This window comes from Toxorhynchites rutilus, chromosome 3 (assembly GCF_029784135.1).
Source record: "Toxorhynchites rutilus septentrionalis strain SRP chromosome 3, ASM2978413v1, whole genome shotgun sequence".
NCBI lineage: Eukaryota > Metazoa > Arthropoda > Insecta > Diptera > Culicidae > Toxorhynchites > Toxorhynchites rutilus.
This window is the reverse complement of record NC_073746.1, coordinates 319464220-319483185: the sequence shown is the minus strand read 5'-3', so window position 1 is coordinate 319483185 and position 18966 is coordinate 319464220. Positions and strand designations below refer to the sequence as shown.

General features: G+C 37.8%; 1 protein-coding gene across 1 annotated transcript in view; it reads right to left on the bottom strand.

Moving 5' to 3' along the window:
* Nucleotides 1-286: 286 nt before the first annotated feature.
* Nucleotides 287-18966, bottom strand: part of LOC129775821 (zinc finger protein sens) — a 379673-nt gene continuing 360993 nt past the window's right edge. Inside the window, exons 5-6 of the mRNA XM_055780957.1 lie at nt 5083-5235; nt 287-5019 (exon numbers count right to left, since the gene is read on the bottom strand). Of these exons, the coding sequence (XP_055636932.1) occupies nt 3463-5019; nt 5083-5235 (1710 nt within the window). The 3' untranslated portion in view covers nt 287-3462. The remainder of the gene's footprint in view (nt 5020-5082; nt 5236-18966) is intronic.

Here is an 18966-nt window from a genome sequence, read left to right as displayed (position 1 = left end):
ACCAACATTTTGTAGATCTTATAGTTTTAAAATTAGGATTTTTCTAAAAAAAATGTTTCTAAAAAAAACTAAAATTTTCAAAAAATTCTCACAAAAAACATATCAGATCTACAAAATTAGAGTCAAAGAATAAAATTTGGGAAATTATAAAAGTTTTAATTAAAAAATATCAAACAGATTTTGAAAAAAAAATTCATTGGAAAAAAAATTTGAAAATTAAAAATCATTTTCCTCGAACACATGTATATTTAAAATACTGAAAAAATATATATAAATAAACCTCATAATATCCAACAAGTCAACAAATTCGAAAAATGGGCACTTGTACATGGAAAAAGTTTTTTTGATTTTTTTTTTGTTTTTCTTTGAAAAATTACTAATAATGTTCAATTTGCAACATTTTCATGTAGAAATTATCGCGATTTACATGCTCTGCTAACTTCTAGAATATGTCAAACGCGAGAATGTACACACAAAAATTTTACGAGTAAAACATTAATTTTTCAGGAGTCTTCATAAAAATATCCCAAAAACTATACAATATAAAAAGTCAACGTCCTCGACAGAAGTTCATTTTTTAATAAGATCTAAAACTTTGTCGAATATTTCATATCGCTATCTTGACTTCAAATAAAATTAAGATTGGTTGTAATTTTTTCGAAGAAAACAGGAAAAAGTTGTTGTTAAAAAAACTTTTTTCCTGCAAAAGTGTACATCTTCCGATGTATGAATGACCTGTTGTGAATTTTAAGGGCTATTCATATATTTTTTGAGAATTAAAAATAAATACGTTTTGGGGGAAATGAATTTTAATTTTTAAAATTTTTTTTCCAGTAAATTTGTTGTTTCAGAAAAAAATTGTTTTTTTTTATGAAAATTTAAACAATTTCCTACAATACAATCTTTGATCAGAATTTTGTAGGTATTATAGTTTTTTAATTAGAATTATTTGTAAAAAATCAAAAAAATTGTTTGGACCCTTTTCAAAAAGTAGTCCAATTCTTTTTTAAATATTTCAAGTATGCAAAGTTGCATCGAAGATCCATGTGTTTACACCCACAACGTTTCACTGCTATTTGAAATGGTGCTGCCAACGGCCAGTCAAGTTGGTATGAAATGCGTCTATTAGGTTTTCACCTCAGAATATGCACGAAGTAAGCTTAGTGTAGAGCTTCCACTGACGGGCAGAAGTATAACAAAAGAGAAATATTGAATAAAACCTATCGCGTCGGTTTTCATACTGTTATGTGGATATTGGTTGTATATTATTGAATCACACTTATGAGTTGTTGATATTGTAGTTCATAGATAACAATAGACCCACCGGAACATTCGGCTACGGAAAGTTTGTATTCTGAAATAATATCCGAAGCAGTCAACAATTACTTCAAAAGTGAATTGATTTTTATAATTTTTTGCAGGAAGAGTGTGAATTGTGTGAATTTTTTCTAAATTCTGTGAATTTAGGAGCGTGTTCGGATTTATTGGTATGTCGATGATGATGTTTTAAATTAGAGAAGAGTTATAAAAATGCTCAAACTCTCAGACTTTCTCAGTTCAATCACTTCTAGCCTCAAATAGGTCATTTTGGAAAACTAAATTAAACACTCGGCATTGAGAAAGGTCAGTTGGAAACCCTCGTGACAGCTAGCATCTGGACACTAGCAGGATGACTGATGAATCGTGAACTATTTGTTGGTGACTTTTCCGATCGATCAATTAATTTTCGTGTATTCGAGCAAAGGGCAGCGTTTTTCAAGCCGAGTGTGAATAAGATATATTTCAGCGGTTAGAGCTGCATTCTTCAGTGGAAAACTAAAGGCCACTCATCCGATTCGGTTTTTTTTTTGGAGCATTCAAAATGTAGAGGAACTGTGGGTAAAGCCGTCACTGGGGATAAGTCCGGCACCCCTTGAGTTTTACTGGAAAACTCTAATTAACTATGTTTTTGAACACTGTACATGTTAGTATTTATTATTTTCTGACGTTTTAAATCGAATCAAACCCACCGCGATTCGTCAATTGTTGAAATAATAAGTGCCGATGATGTGCAACCGGATGTAATTTTTCGGTAGTGGAATTTAAGCATTTATTCTTCAACAAGGTTTCAAATCCTTTTTCGTTGTTCAGTTTGGCTCGTGGATTGTTAACTATCACTAGGATTCAAGTTGAGTTAAGTTAAAGAAATAAATTAATAGAAATAGTCTCCTTAAAAAATGTATTCAGTTGGGGTAAGACCGTCACCCTTTGAGTCCGGCATGATTTCCAGTTAGTTGACGGTTATTGGGACATATTTTCCATCTATTTTAGATGCCTCGCAGCTCCTACGGAAATCGAATTGTGCCAGGAGGACCTCACCCTTGCAAAAGAGGCTACCGTTGGTGAAGTTTCTGTCAAACGTGCTTCCAAGACTATGGAATCCCCAGGTCTACATTACAGGATCACGCTTTGTGAAAGGTGGTAACTAGGACTTAGATTCCATCGAACTAGTAATTGAATTGTGGTGTGTTTTGAAGGGCCGCATGATAGATTTGCCAAATATCCAATTCCTTTCTTTTCCATATTCCTTGTTCACCGGAGCATGTCCCGACCTTATCTCCGGAATAAGTTGAGCGATTCGAACCATATTCGATAGTGATATCTAGATTTAGAATACCTCCCATTTGGCGGTTGCCACATTCAAACTGGTTCAGCTGGTGTCAAGTATATTTATTGACAAATTGAGGGTGCCGGTGTTATCTCTATAGGGTGCCCGTTTCACCCGCACTGGTTGGAGAACTCTGTTGTATCTCAGCTTTGAAAATGGACTAATACTTGCAAAATTGTCGTTTAAAAGCACTCTGTGATTTTGTGATTCACAAAACAATACTTTTTCTTATGGGGCCGGGTTTACCCCCAGTTCCCCTAAATTTGCTATGAGATACTGAGAATTACACAGATATTCAACAAGTTCAAGGTTTCAGTGCCGCTCTAGACAGAGCAATCACCAGTACATGTGAATTATGAGAGTTAATTTTAAAATCTGTTCAATTTGGGGTTTTATTGCTTCATGAAGCGTTCGAGTCCCTCACTCAATGAAAGCATTTGTAGTCCTACGTTAACAATTCGGTCGTATCCTTCTTTTATAACTTTTTTTGCGGTCCGCGACACCATGACAAACACGTGTTTGTGACCCTTCTGAATAAAAGGTTAAGTACCGCTGTTCTACGCAATCAGTCATCTTTCGAAGCACAACTCGTCTCATAACCTATCTCTTGTCTTTCACTTGTTATTTATTGGCAACTATCGGCAGTGTTTGTTTCTCAATTTAACCTCTTAGTGGCTTTAGGCGCGTAATCGAACACAAAAACGAGGGGTCACACTTCTGAGCGGGGTCCACATTACTTAAAACCTATCAAGGACTGAACGGCCAAAAACTGGGTCGCATTAAATCTACGCGACTACTCGTGCCGACCGTGCGGATTACCGGCTGGCAACGATGGTGGCAGTGCTTAGTAGGATAGAGGCAGCGGCTGCGGCAGCTGCAGCAGTGGCGCCACCTTGTTGCGGTTGGGCAGTATGAGGTGTTAGCGATGGGGGCGGCGGAGGAGGAGGTTGCTGCTGGACAGCGAGAACGGCGGAGGCTGCCTGTTCAGCCGATGCCCGACTTTGTTTGCTGGATTTGACACTTCCGGTGGGGTTCTTCTGTGCCATATGCGTTTGGTAGTGCTTCGCCAGGTGAGCCTTCTGGCGGAAGCTCTTGCCGCAGAGGGAGCAGGCAAAAGGTTTCTCTCCGGTGTGCGTCCGGATGTGGACGTTCACCGAGTATTTGTCCTTGAATCCTTTCGAGCAGATCGAGCAGTAATGTAGCGAGCGCTCCTTCCGCTGACCATTACAGTGCGTAGGACTTGGATTGCTGCTGCTGGTATTGCTGTTGGTGCTGTGATTGGTGGCGCCCAGAATCGATGCAGGCGTGGGTGCGTTGAGATTGCTCATACTGCTGTTGTTGTTATTGTTAGCTATACTGCTGCTGTTGGCAGTGGCAGTGTTCGAGCTGCTGTTGAGAGATCGCTTGTACTTCTTGGAGGCTCGCGGGGCTTTCGGTTTAGGAGTGGATGTGGTCGTCACCACGTCCGACGAGGTGGTCGTCGAAATTGCGTGACTCGCGTTCGATATCACTAGGCTATTGTTTCCATTATTGCTATTTATAAGGCTAGGATTCTGGTGTTGATTGATGGCAGCTGTTTCTACAATGATTTCGGTGTAGTTGTTGTTGTCTGTACAGAACTGCTGGACTTCGGTGGCGATTCGTTTCAGCTTTTCGTAGTCCTCGTTGAAGGCGGCGTCGAGAGTGAGGAACATGTCGTCTACCACAACACCGGAACCGAGATCACCCACAACCCCGGCCGGATGCTGTTGGTGCTGGGGGTTATTCGATCCTGGCGAGTGAAGATCCGGGTCTTCGAAGAGTGGATTCGCCAGCGTCGAATCGGCGTACGCTAGGGAATCGGTCTCCCCCGGGTATAGCACTCTTCGCAGTTCTTCCTCTTTGATTTGACCGGCAGGTATCACGGTGATCCCGTTCTGTAATTGCACAGGCGCTCCCTTTGTATACCCTTTGCCCTGCAGGGCGCTTCTCAGTAAGGACTCAGGTGTTTCGTGTTCTATCACGTTGTGGTCCGACATCTGCCAGTCGTTGTTGTTGTTCTGGTACGCTATCACACTATTTGGGTCCATCAGGCTGTTGGACAGCACGATGTTGGTGGATGTCACAGGTATTTGTTGTACTTGCTGGTGAAGGTGCTGTTGCTGCTGTTGACTCAGCAGATGTTGCTGCTGCGGGTCCTCCTTACCATGATGATCTGTGCCGAAGCCACTGTCATCGTAGGAAAAACATTCCGTTTTCACGTACCCAGGGAAGCCGCCGAGTATTGTGTCGAGATCGATATTCGATGCGGGAGGTGGCGGCTCGGGAGCACTAGGATCCTTCCGCAGAACCCAAGGTTCCGGGGCGCCGTTTAATACTGTCAGGGTGTAAATCTGCAATGTGAGTAAAAGAAAGAAATAGGTTCAAGCGATACCAAAACGAGCAACTCAACGAACCTGTCCGTCGGTATCGGTGACTGCGCTGCCAACGGTGCCGGCGCCACCTGCTTGACCGGAACCACTATTTTGCTGCTGAATCCAGCAGTAACGGTTGATATCGTCGAACATCGACTGGTCGAGTCGGTTGGTGTCTTTATCAGGTCCCCAGAACTGAAAACAAATGAAAAAAAAAACGAATTTTTATTTACTGTGGCGTTCCTTGCGGGACTACTTCATCTTGATTGATTGTGGATTGTGGAAATTTCGGAAAAGAACAGACGATCATCACTCGCCCAATTTATTTTATTCGTATGAATAGGTTCAAGTTCATAGCACCAATAGCAATACCAAGATCCAAAAACCGCATTTTTAGCGTTACGGAATTTTGTACCACGTCTTAGTAGAGATTTGATGCTTTGTGGGTGAGCGATCCATGAGTCCATTGGTGATCGAAAAATTGGGCAGTTAATCGAGCTAATTTTTTAAAATGAGCTAAGTTAAAGTAATAAATTAATACAAATAGTCTCTTGAAATAATGTATGCTGTTGGGGTAAGACCGTCACCCCTTGAGTGGAGCAAGCACTACATGATTTCGAGTTAGTTGAAGGTTATAGGAACATATTTTTCATCTGTTTTAGATGCCTCGCAGCTCCTAAGGAAATCTAATTATGAAAGTGGGTCCCAGGAGAATCTCACCCTTGCAAAAAAGACTATCCTTGGTGGAGCTTCTGTCAAACGTGCTTCCAAGACTTTGGAATCCTCAGGTCTACATTACAGGATCACATTTTATGAAAGGTTCCTTTCTTTTCCATATTCCATGTTCACCGAAGCATGTTCCGACCATATCCACGGAATCAGTCTAGCGATTTGAACCATATTCGATAAGGACATCTAGGGTGAAGACTAGGGGAGGGGGGGCGTTGCTGATTAACGGTCAGCTGTATCCCAATAGGAAGTATCCCGTGTCGGCCACACGTACAGAGCATTGACGACTGCAACATCCCAATTATGAGAACACTTGTTATACTAACCTCGAGCCAACCGCGAGTAATCGGTTACATATTACTCATAGTCATAGTTGTTAGCAAACATTGTCAAAATATTGAACTCTCGGTCCCGTTAGGCTGACGCCATATGAGCCTTAATAAAAATATATCTTCTTCTTGAATGGCGTTATCGTTCCCTGTGGAACTTTTGCCGTCTCAACGTATGTATTCACTAGCGTCATTTATTAATACTTAGTTGAGATTTCTTAAGCCAAATAACACGCCTTGAATGTATTGACACAGTGCACAGTGCAAGTCGAAGGAAATTTCTCTGAAGAAAAATGCCCCGGCCAGAACGGGAATCGAACCCGAACATCCGGCATGATAATGTGAGACGCTAACCACTCGGCCACGGGTGCACATTAAAAATATATATTTTGGATAAGAGAAAAAATCTAGAATTAGAATATATCCCATTTGGCGGTTACCACATTCAAACTGATTCAGCTGGTGTCAAGTATATTTATTGACAAATTGAGAGTGCCGGTGTTACCCCTATGGAGTGCCCGGTTCAACCGCACTGGTTGGTGAACTCTGATTTTATGTCAACTTTTAAAATTAACCATTACTTGCAAAACTGCCGTTCTAAAGCACTGATATTTCTCATATCTCATGGAAAATTAGCATAACATATCATATGTGCCCTCAGATCTCACAAAACAATACTTTCCCTTATGGGGCCGGGATTACTCCCGGTTCTCCTATTCGGCACTTATAAATTTAAATAAAAACATTTCAACATAACCAGTTGAGTAATGTTCTACTCATTACAAAGTTAACATGAATTACAGCAAGGTAATGATGGTAATGGTCCTTCTTATTTTCAGTCAAAGCAAATAACCATGTCGTGGAATGTTTTAGATCTACAAGACTTCCATAATATTGTTTATTTGCGTATACTTTTCGTACGATTAATACCCTCCAGTTCTAAATTAGGTCCCCTGAATCCCCTATTCCATAAATCATGCTATGCTCACATAGATTTTATGAACTGATCCTTGTTGGAATACCGAATCGTCTCGAATTGTTACACTTAAAACTTCTGTTCTTGCCAGATTAATAAAGGTCTATTTTCAATCCTTCCAATCCAATTCAATTATGTCTCAGGAAACTCCAAGAAATAATGATTCAAAGGCAGAAAATGGACTATAGCGCAAAAAACAAAAAAAAAAATGATTTAGTTGTTTCTTTTTTGAAATTAGTCACAATTACTGATTATTTTTCTGGGTGCAGAAAAAGAAATGTATGTAAATCGCGCCGATTATAGCAACACAAATTATCAATAGCAGTAGATGTTTTGTCCGTTGAACACAACTCTAACATTACGACTTCGATGCTGTTGAAAATCCGAGTTATTTCTTCTTCAAGTTCCTCCAAATTTTGTGGCTTATTAACATAGCAACGGTCCTTCACGTACCCCCAGAGGAAGTAATCGACGACGACAAATGTTGGAATTCTTACCATAAATTGTTACACTCAAGCAGGCCGAAACAGAGAAAAAGTTCAATAACTCTGTCATTGTTGGAATTCGAACATATGCGTAGAAGGATTTTTTTTCATCAAATAAAAGGGAATCCTTAGAGGATTCGGATTTTTTATATGAGAAAGGTATTTTATGACTTTAAGGGGATGAATCAAAAATGAAATTCTTCTTTTATATTCAAAAAAAAAAAAGAAAAATATATGTATAAGAAACACATTGAAAGAATATTTTTTTTGACTCGATCATATACAGGATTCGATTATATACAGTGGAAAGAAGGGAAATATACAGGAAAACTTCGATATAACGTACATTTCACTTCGCAAATTGTACGTTGTAACGAAGCATAAAGTATTCAGAAACACAGCTCATATTACTTTACCGTGGTGCTGTTTGGGTAGAGTTAGTAAAATGTGATGAAAAAATCCAACTAGAAGGTGAAGCCAACCTTTCTCATGATGTTTCCCTTCATACTGTTGATTGAGGGCAAATAGATAAAATGAGCGCTAGCTTATTCAAAAAACTTTTTCCCTGTTACAGTGCCCTTCTTCCGATGTATGGGAGACTTGTTGGTAGTTGTATGGACTATTCATATGATTTTCGTTCAGAATTAAAAAAATATATATATTTTAGAAAATTAATTTCAATTCCCAAATTTTTGTTTTCAGTGTAATTTTTCTAATTTTTATGTATTTAAGTATGAAAGAATAAATTATCTCCATTATTTCTTGAAGTTTTAAGGATATTTTTTCTCGAAAAAAGTCTAAAAAGCTTAACATTCAAAAAACATTCAAATAAACAATCCAACCAACTAAAAACTATAAATTTCGGAATTTTTTCATGAAAATTGCATCAATTTTCTACATTTCATTCTTTGAAAAAATAGGTATTTTAATTTTTGGATTAGAAATTTTTGTAAAAAATTAAGTAAAAAAACTGGCCCTTATCTAAAAGAAGTCTATTTTCATTTTGAGATTTCAAGTATGCAAAGTTGCTCAAATGACCAATGCACAATGGTCCAGGAGATGCATTTAAGTGGAAATTAGTATTTAGAGCTCGACAGTTATTCTCTAGACAAAATCTGTCTTAGACAAAGTTGTTACATATGATAGAGCGCTCAGTTTTATGTTATCAAAAATAGAGTGACCAAACTTGTCGGTGAAATACAAAATATAACTTTCTTATCTTTATAGATAGAGGTAAACATAGTTCGACAATGTTGTAGTCTTAGTTATTTGAGACATCTTTGTAGAACAAAGTTTTTTTTCTATCTCTTGGAATAATCGATATAGCGTCTTTTTTCTATGTTATGTTAGGATCACCATGAAAAAACTGTTTTCTTGTTCTAACTTGTATAATTCAAATTCTACATGTAAACTGTCTTCTAAAGACTTTTAGAGCTTACTAATACAAACATTTTGCGATGCAGAACTTGTGAATATCTCAACTTCACTCAATGTTATTGATATTTCTTCCCAAAAAATACGCTCTCTTCAATTGTTTGTCATTCTTTCTAGGGCAAACATAAACAAATTCTATTGGCGGCATTTAAAAGAGCATATTTCACTCTACATGATGTATGATTTCCAAAACTATGTTATTTTTCGTGTTTGAGTAAATTAAAATTGAAATCATAAATTTTTGGGTGAAAAAACATCAATAACTTTGAGTAGGATTAATATATTGACAAGTTCTGCATCGCAAAATGTTGGTATTGATAAGCTTTAAAAGTCGTACGAAGACAATTTCGATGTAGAATTTAAAATATAAAAGTTAAAGCAAAAACCCCGTTTTATGGTCACCCTAATGCAACTTAGAAAAAAAGCGCTAATTCGATTATATCAAAAGATAGAAAAAAGTTTTGTTCTACAAAGTTTTTTAAAATAACTGGTGCTGAAACATTGTCACACTATGTTTATCTCTATTTATAAAGATAAGAAAGTTAGATATTTTATTTCATCGACAACTTTGGTCATTCTATTTTTGATAACATAAAAATGAGCGCTCTATCATTTGCAACAACTTTTTCGAAGACAGTTTTTGTCTAAATAATAAATATCTCCCTCAAAGTTGTTTTTGGCGCTTTCTATCTAAGTTACATTAGGGTAACCATGGAAAAACGGGTTTTTTCACTCTAACTTTTATATTTTAAAATTCTACATCAAAACTGTCTTTGTACGATTTTTAGAGCTTATCAATACCAACATTTTTGCATGCAGAATTTGTCAATATCTTAATCCTGCTCAAAGTTATTGATGGGTTTTCATCCAAAAACTCATGATTTCTATTTTAATTTACTCAAACACGAAAAATAACCTAGTTTCAAAAATCACATATTATATAGAGTGAAATTTGTTCTTCCAAATTCCGTCAACAAACATTGTTTATGTTTGCCCCATAAAGAAAGACAAACAAATGGAAAGGGCGTCTTTTTTGGGAGGAAATATCAATAACCTTAAGTGAAGTTGAGATATTGACAAGTTCAACATCGAAAAATATTTGTATTAGTAAGTTCTAAAAGTCTCTCAAAGACAGTTTGTATGTAGAATTTGAAATATGAAAGTTAGAACAAGAAAACAGTTTTTTTTAATGGTGACCCTAACGTAACTTAGAAAAAAGGCGTTATATCGATTATTTCAAGAGATATAAAAAAACTTTGTTCTACAAAGATGTCTCAAATAACTGGGACATTGTCGAACTATATTTACCTCTATCTATGAAAATAAGAAAGTTATATTTTTTATTTAATCGACAATTTTGGTCACCCTATTTTGGGTAACATAAAAATGTGCGCTCTATCATATGTAACAATTTTGTCTCAGACAGTTTTTGTCTAGAGAATAACTGTCGAGCTCGAAATGCTAATTTCCACATACATGCATTTCCTGAACCATTGTGCAATGTCTTTACACCCACGACGTTTGACTGCAATCTGAGATAGCGTTGCCAACTTCTAAGACGAGTTGGCATGGAATTCGTCCATTTAAAAAGTGTACGTTTTAACGAGTTAAAATGTACGTTATATCGAAATTTAGCTGTATACACATTCTCCTATACAGCATGCGTTAAATTTTCACCAAGTCACAGAAAATTTAGAATATTTTTACTTTGAGTATAATAAATTGGCCACCCGCTGTATTTTACAGCAATTCAAAGGTTTCGGTAGCTTGTTCACAAATTCCTAAACAGAATTCAGTCAATATTGAATGATGAAAGGATGTTTCTGCTAAATTTAACAGTGAGCAAGGGTCACACTACATAAATCAATCATCAATCTTTGGGGATTAACTCCTGTTCGGGTTAATGAATATTTCCCTCAAGGAAAATGTTGTAGAGTTGTTGAAGGAACTCTTCGAACGTAGGTGCCTTTTAAGACGAAAAAAACGGGTCTGGAAAACGAGTACAATCACACTGATCAAGAATAACCTGAGCGCTTCGATGTTCATCATTTGCCCGGCACCGAGTATCCACCTCTCCTGCATCAATAGAGTTTTGACTTTTATCGAGACTTCGACTGAAAAACTGGAACCATTCAATTCCCGGGACGCACCACAACATTGTAATAATAATCGAGAAAACATTTAAACTGGATCTACAAGGCTACCCACGCAATCCGCGGCAGGAGTATTCAACCGATCGAAGCCCCGCCAATGGTGTTTGTTTTCTCTTTCTCTCGCTTCATCCGACGTACTGTTTCCGCCGGGCCCCCGATCGGATGCGGCAAAAGGAGGGGTAATCCGCTCCGAAGCTTCCAGTATTGCCCAACGCCGATGCAGAACAAATATGTATGTTATGATCGTTATGATTAGAAGCGGAGGCATCCCGAGACGTAAGTGTATGTCGTCGTGGGCTATAAATTTAAGATCCAACTTGTTTGCAGATGCCGATGCCGATGCGAATGATGATTATGATGATGATGATGATGGCGTCGGATGAAGGAAGGGTGAGGGTGGTATGTGCAAACTGGTCTCGCAGAAAACGCGCGACGCGACGCTCGGTGGTAATATATTTTCCTAATGAAAGAGAAATAAAACTGTACTTTCGGTCCGGTGGCGGAGGCTGAGAAATATGTTGTTGCTAATATCTGCGTATGGTACCTACAAACTGTCGTTAGCGAAGATGAAATGGTAACTGGAACTTCTCGGCGGACTCCTTGCGATGGCGGTTAGTGCGAGCGAGCAGTCGTTGGAAACGATTATAGATTATAAATGGAGATTATATCTGATGGTACGAGAAGTGCAGCAGCATCAGCAGCCGGCACCCGGCATCAATCCAGGAGCAAACGGTTGGGCCTAATGGAAGTTTATTATCGCTTTGAGCCTCTCGCGCAGGCCTCTATGTATGAATGACGATGATTTACAACTGCACCATCTTCCGCGTAAATCATCGACTCGAGGCGGCCATTCATAGGCCCGGAATGACGCAAACCAGTTCGCTATCCATCTCTCAATCAATTAACGCCGGCAGGGGAAGAAAAGCGAAAGCTTCTAGTCGGATATTGTTGCGGAGATATGCAACTCACCCGAGGGAGGAGAGAAGACTTGTTTGACGATGCACCCGCAGCTGTCAAACTTTCGTCGACCTCGTTTGAAGATCATGGGAGCTTCGGGTGCAACAACATGGGATTTGCGTGCTTTTTCGCTATTAATTAGTCGAATAGTCGCTGCCGTTGGAATCACGATTCCGACCTGATGAGATGCTGCATCCCCGAAAGCTCTAAATCTTGACATCATACAAATCCACAATGACGCAACACGTGTGTACACATTCGCGTCGTATCATAACACTCCGATCACGATTCGCTCTTCCGACTAGAATCCGATAGCGTTGCATCGTGGGCATCGTTTAGCGGACCGTAAATCATCGTTTGCCGGCAGAAGGAACAATATTTATTACTCAACGCCACGGCAAGCCGCAGGCTAGACGCTACGAGGCCACAACTCGAGAGCACGAGATTCTGCGGAACTCAGCGCTAAGTCATATTAGAACCTAAATGCAGGAATTAATCAAGTTGCTTTACCGTTCGTTTGCGCCCTCGTAAATCGTTCGTCCACTCCCGCTGCGAAATAATGGCCATCACTGGAAGCGATCGCAAATGAAGGCGGAAATTTATTCAATGCGTTAGCCTCAATGATAGTCCAACGGGCTCGGCCTCATTAGTGAAAATGCCCCGCGAATGCAAAGAAAAATAAACTGAATAATATGAAATTTTAAAACGCTCGAAGTGATTTTTGGCTATGCAGCGGAATCGAGTTCGTCGCTTGGGATGTGTTCCAAATCATGCAAGTCACCATCTTTGTGTTTTATAGAAAAACTAGAAGTGGGTTATATCTATGGGGCAATTCCACGCGAAATCGGCCAGAAAACATTTTTGAACTGACCCTCTCCATTTTTTTGAAACTACTTACCCGAAATCACAATTTTCATTATAATATAAACAATTCAAACTGTGACCGATTTTTGAAAAGAGCGCCATTTACCTGTCTTTCAAAAAATCGTAACTCAAAATTCAAATGTCGGATTAATATATAATGTTAGACAAAGTTGTTGGAAAAAAGATGCACTTTGTGGGAAACATAATATTTGAAATACACTGTTAAAAAATCTTACTCAAAAAATCAATTCAATATTAAAAACTTTTATATCTCAAAACACCCCCGTTCGATATTTTTTTTGTATATTTTCATTGGAAACCCCTTCTTATTACACTAAGTTTGACGTATAGTGGTGCCGTGTCGGACTCACCAAAACGGATACATGAATTTTTGAAAATTTATTAAATTTCATGACTCCATGAAATCGTAACCATTTAAGGAAAGTAATATTAAAAAAAGAATCTACATAGTCCATGGATAAAACGTTACATATAGTTTTTCATGTCGAATCGTATGTAGAATGTATTTTTCATATTACTTTCAAAAATTTTGGGTTTTGTTTTCATAATTATTGATTGTAATCGTATTTTATCCTTTTTATGACTTTGGGCTAGAGAGTGCTACATATTTTTTTAATATTTTTAATTTTTCCCCTTTTTTTCACTACAAAAAATCATAACTTCCGAACTACTGGACCGATTTAGATGATCGATATATCAAATTGAAGCTTATGAGTTAGTGTTCTTTGAAAAAATATTACTTTTGCGAAAAATTCGGATTTATGTTTTTGAAATTATTGATTGAGTTAGTTTTTCGTAGTTATCTAGGTTACAGATAGCGGGGCTCCATTTTTTATATTTTTTATGGAAAGCTGAGGTTTTTTTACATAATATATCATAAGTTATCATTAAGAAATTTAATATGTTTTAAGCCTTCGTTCAATTTTCTTATGTGACTTTACTAGACCTATGCGACTAATCCAATCTTCCCGCAAGTGTGATATTTTTTCAAAGAAGGTTTGCTTCAATTTGATATGTCGATCATCTGAATCGGTTCAGTAGTTCAAATGTTATGAGTTTTTGCAAAAAGTCATTTTTGGATAAAAGGGGAAAAATGTTTTTTCATAAAATGGAAATAGTCACCCTAACGGAAAAATAGAAAAATATTTTGCGATAAAGAACAGAACTAAACCGCTCGACTGATTTTGAAGAAAGTATGCACAAAAAACTTGGTGAGAATAGGTTGTAAACTATATACCGCTAGGATACTGATTACAATATATATAATATCGAATAGGAATGCCCTATGCAGGAAAAACACTCGAAATATTTTTTTTTCTTAAATTTGGCTTCATACCATACATATAGCATCAAATTTTAACCCCAATCCCCTATTTTCAATAACGATTTTCGTATGTTTGTATGAATAATACTCAATTATTTTAACCGTTTTTCGTTTTTTGGACAGAACGAATTTATTTACGTTGTTCAATGATTGATGGCGCAACCCCCGCTTCATTGAACTTTTATCCACACATGCACAAGTGACCTCAATTCGTCTAAAGTCTGTAGTATTTTCGGCGAGCTGGGAGCTCGCACAATGAATTATTGAATTTTTTTGAATCGTACTACATCGGATTACAAAATGACAATTACTCTATAGGCATCAAGCCTGACGAAACACCAACTGGTGAGCACGTGTGTAGATTCAATACGCAAGCGTTGCTGGCATCATGGTGGACGATTGCACAGTGACGCGAGAAATTGTGATTCGAAGAGAAAACAATAATCTGGAATTCATCGTTGACAGACACCGTTCATACGAACCTCGCCATGTTCTCCTTTAATTGCACTAACGTTCCCAACGTTCGTCTTCTCAACGTAGTACTTCTTGCGTCATTGTTATGAGTACTTAGTTGAGATCTCTATGCCGAGCCTTGAGTATATTCTGAGTGACAAGCTCTAGAATATGTGTGCATGTGCAAGACAGAAGGGTTTCTTTGACGAAAAATCCCCCAGTCTTTCTGAAGGACAAGCCGTATATTGCATAAACATTAAATAAACGAGACCCCGCCACAGATACTCGTACTTCATTCATTACGAACATCATTTCTCATTTTGAATTCATAGTCATGAACATGCGGTTATAGCAGACGAAACAAACAGAGGGCGCGCTCGAGGGATTTCTATGTTTATCATATAATGATTCGACATGGTCAAGAAGCGCCATTCTAAGATGTCATAAACTGTGCCAACAATTTATTGTCGACATGTACGCGAAGGTAGACAGTAAATGACTGCGATTCTTACGACACAATCAACAATAGCGGCGCGAGGATTAGTACATTCACTTGCGAGCAGTGCCGAAAATATTCACTTTCACGGCATTCAAATACGGCGAATTTCAGCCTGCCTTGTATTGACAACCTACTGCTCAAGCGAGAGTCGATAAATATGGAACAACACTATCAATGAACACCAGTGCAATGAACATCAACATCAGCTTGCCATAAAGTTCATTTTTCATTTGCATATTTATTTTCGCCATGATATTCGTAACGTCGAAATTGAATATCATTGCGTGTTAGTGAAAATCAAAGCATAAAATTCAACGTCAACTAATTGAGAGTAAAATCGATTAATGGTAAAGGATAGCCATTTATTATACAAAATTCTTGTTTTTGGCGACATTGGCAATGAAATGTATGGTATAACTCTAGCTATATTTTATGAATCTACTCCCGATTGGCCAGAAATGGCGTACACCCCAATTATATGGGCAATGGATGACAATAACAGACGAGCGAAAAACGAACATCTTGTTTTGATTTTCGGTTTAATGATGCTGGCTATAAATGACTAGCAATCATATAAAACCCCTACGATATGGGTATTGGATGGAAGGGCTTAAACAACGGAAGTCGAATATCGTATTCCGGTGGCTTCCGGTGCATTGAAAACCGCCCTAGGAGACCGAAAATGGAGTTAGTGAAATGGAGTTAGTGAAATGGAGTTAGTGAAATGGAGTTAGATAAAGAAAGTGTTAGAAACTAAGATCGTGTTAGAGCGAAATGGCGATAGTAAAAGATCATATAAAGTGGAAACGGAAACGGGAACGGACCGTACCCTTCACGGTAAAGATCGCGAGTTGAATTCTCACTCCCGACATTCTTCCAAAAATGGAAGTGACAAGCCAGCCAAAAAGGTGTTGAAAGTCATTATAATACAGTATAAAAAAGAAAAGAAACGTAAACGGAAACGGAACGCTCAACGCCGTTCAACGCAAGATGTCGCTCAACCGCTCAACACCGCACAACGGTCAACGCTCAACGAAAGCTAATGTTGCCTTCTCCGGATTCCTTTGTTTCTAAATATGGAAATCAAACACGTTTTCAATAAAAATTCACTGCAAGCGATGAGGATCAACTTAACGTTCGTGATAATCACCTGAAATTATTGACAGTAATGGAAGTGCCTGAATGCAGGCTTTCCGAAATTCGTTCATGCACTATTCGTTCAATATACCATACAAAGTTCATGCGTCTGGACTCTTGTGTTATACTCATTATGACAGATATGGCGTTGAGTTTCAACAGAAGAAAATTCATCCGACACTGGGAAAAAGCTAATGTCTTCATTCGTGAACAGATTTTGATAATTTGTGGCACTGCTTGCGAGACACTATCATGAGCAACGCCAACACAGCCTTTGTTATAGCCAGATCAAAGCACAATTGGGTTGGTCCAACTGATCTTTAACACATTCAAACAAAAAAAAATGAAGTCCGGTCGGATTCGCCCCCACGTAGCAACGTATCCGGTTGAATGGAAGAATCGACATTAGTTTTCAATTTTAATTAATAATTAGTTTAGAAACATTATTTATTGTTTGGGATTTTTTGTTGAGTTGAACGATGACTGGGAAGTGTCATAAAAGAAAAGACATTTGATTTATTAATACAGTTCAAAATGATCTTAAAGGACCCTCAAACACTATTTTTATTCGTTTCACCTCGAGAGATTTCGCTTCTGCTTCTCGTGGCCGTTTCATTAACTTTGATTTATATGCCGCAAAAACTTCCTTCTCCCGGGTTTCCTGGTCTTCCGGATAATGAAAATGCGAATTTCGAACTCGCTTGATTAACTAATTCAACATTTTTATTGATGCTGTCTTTCCAAAGTGAAGTGAAGCCATTTTTGGTAAAAAGTTCCGTAAACCTGTTCTTTCCAAGAATACTCAATAGTTAAAAGCTTCTGAAATCGTTTTCTAGACTATTTTCGATCGGAATCAATAACGGAAAGGTCAAGAGAGGATACGGCTTTCGTCATAAGCTTTAGAACCAGTGCTTGGATGAACCGTGTAAAATATGCAATCCGAAACTCAATCCAAAAATTCATCCAAATTCAAGAGTTTTTCTTCTCCATTTTGAAACACTAGTTGCAGTTCGCGTAATATGACCAATTCACGTTGATACTGTCCATCGACATAAGAAGAAAAAAGCTGCAAGTTGATTTCTGATGCTTGAGAAAGTCCCAAGAACATAGACGTCATGTAATGATTTACCAACTGTTTTTCATCCCAAAATCTGATCAGATCCAACTGCAGCCTCTTGTTCTTGTTCGAAGACTCGTCGAAACTAACTGCAATGTATAGCTTACAAAGTTTCATCGAGCTCAGATTTAGAATTCGGGACAGAGCCAAACATCATTCTAAAACTCATTTTATCGCGTCCTAGTTAGACCAAGTCTTTTTCAGCAGTTATGTGTCAATCCGACACATAACTGTTTCCAGGCAACACAGGATTTAGGCTTTGAAAGTATAGTTTTATAGCATGAATTAATAAATAATTTTAATTTAATAATTTTTGAATAACAAAAAAGGAAGGGAATTGATTGAAGCTGAACTGCAGATACTAATGCCAAATTGTACAACAGAGCCAATGAACAAAACCGTCTACTTTTGCACTGTTTATCCTTCGAAAGGACTAAATTCACCTACAGACAAAAGCAAACAACATATACTAAAAAACCTACAGAGTCGAACTAGTCAAATATAACTTTTTTTAGTGTCATTAACATTCTAATTACTGCAATAATCAAAATTGGCGGAATTTCATTACTTCCAGATTGGTGACGAGATTCCCTGATTTTCAAGGCTTTTCAAGGTAGTCGACACCCTGACAACTTGGAAATATATAGAGGAGATGTGTCTAAAACGCGCCTGCCGGGCAATTTGACCCGCCTGATTTTCTCGTAAACCAGCAAGAATAGAAATGCAATTGATACAGGCAATCGTGCTAGTCAATGATAGAATCCCACCATGCAAGTTTCACATTTGAAACATGCTTTAAAAAAATAAGAAAAGTAATTTTCTTTGGAAGCGATTTTCGATGTAATTTTCTATATCATTTCTATAAGCTTTTTGTTGTTTGAAACCGATTTAGAGGCGATAACTGTGGGTCATATTTATTGAGTCGAGTTCCCAGTGAATATCTCAGATCAAAAAAATGGTAGGAAAGGATTCTTTTCTTTCTCAATTTGATATTTTCATCAGCTTACCATCGGGCAATATGACATACCCTCGATCGGGGCAATTTGCTCGCTTTCGGTTGTAAACATTCTCACGAGAGAAATAGCTTGCATGTGAGGGATGCCAGATGATTTTTTCAAATATCTCTGCATGGTACGAATACATGTCTTATCGAACATCTTATCACACAAACAATTGTTTTCACATACTTTGAAATGACCTCAGTATGTTTTCCGAAAATTAAATGTCTTGACAACGAAAACATGTCTTCACATCTGGCATCTATATTATATGCTCAGAGAATGCAGGAAAACAAGAGCGCGGACTTGAGAATTAATGCACGAATACTGGGAGAACACGCTCACCGGTTTATAGTCTCTGAGAGAAACAACTCATGGGCATATTATACTTCTTCTGTGCCATTTAACACCGTATGATTGGAAACTAAGAATTTGGGCGCCTTACAAAAT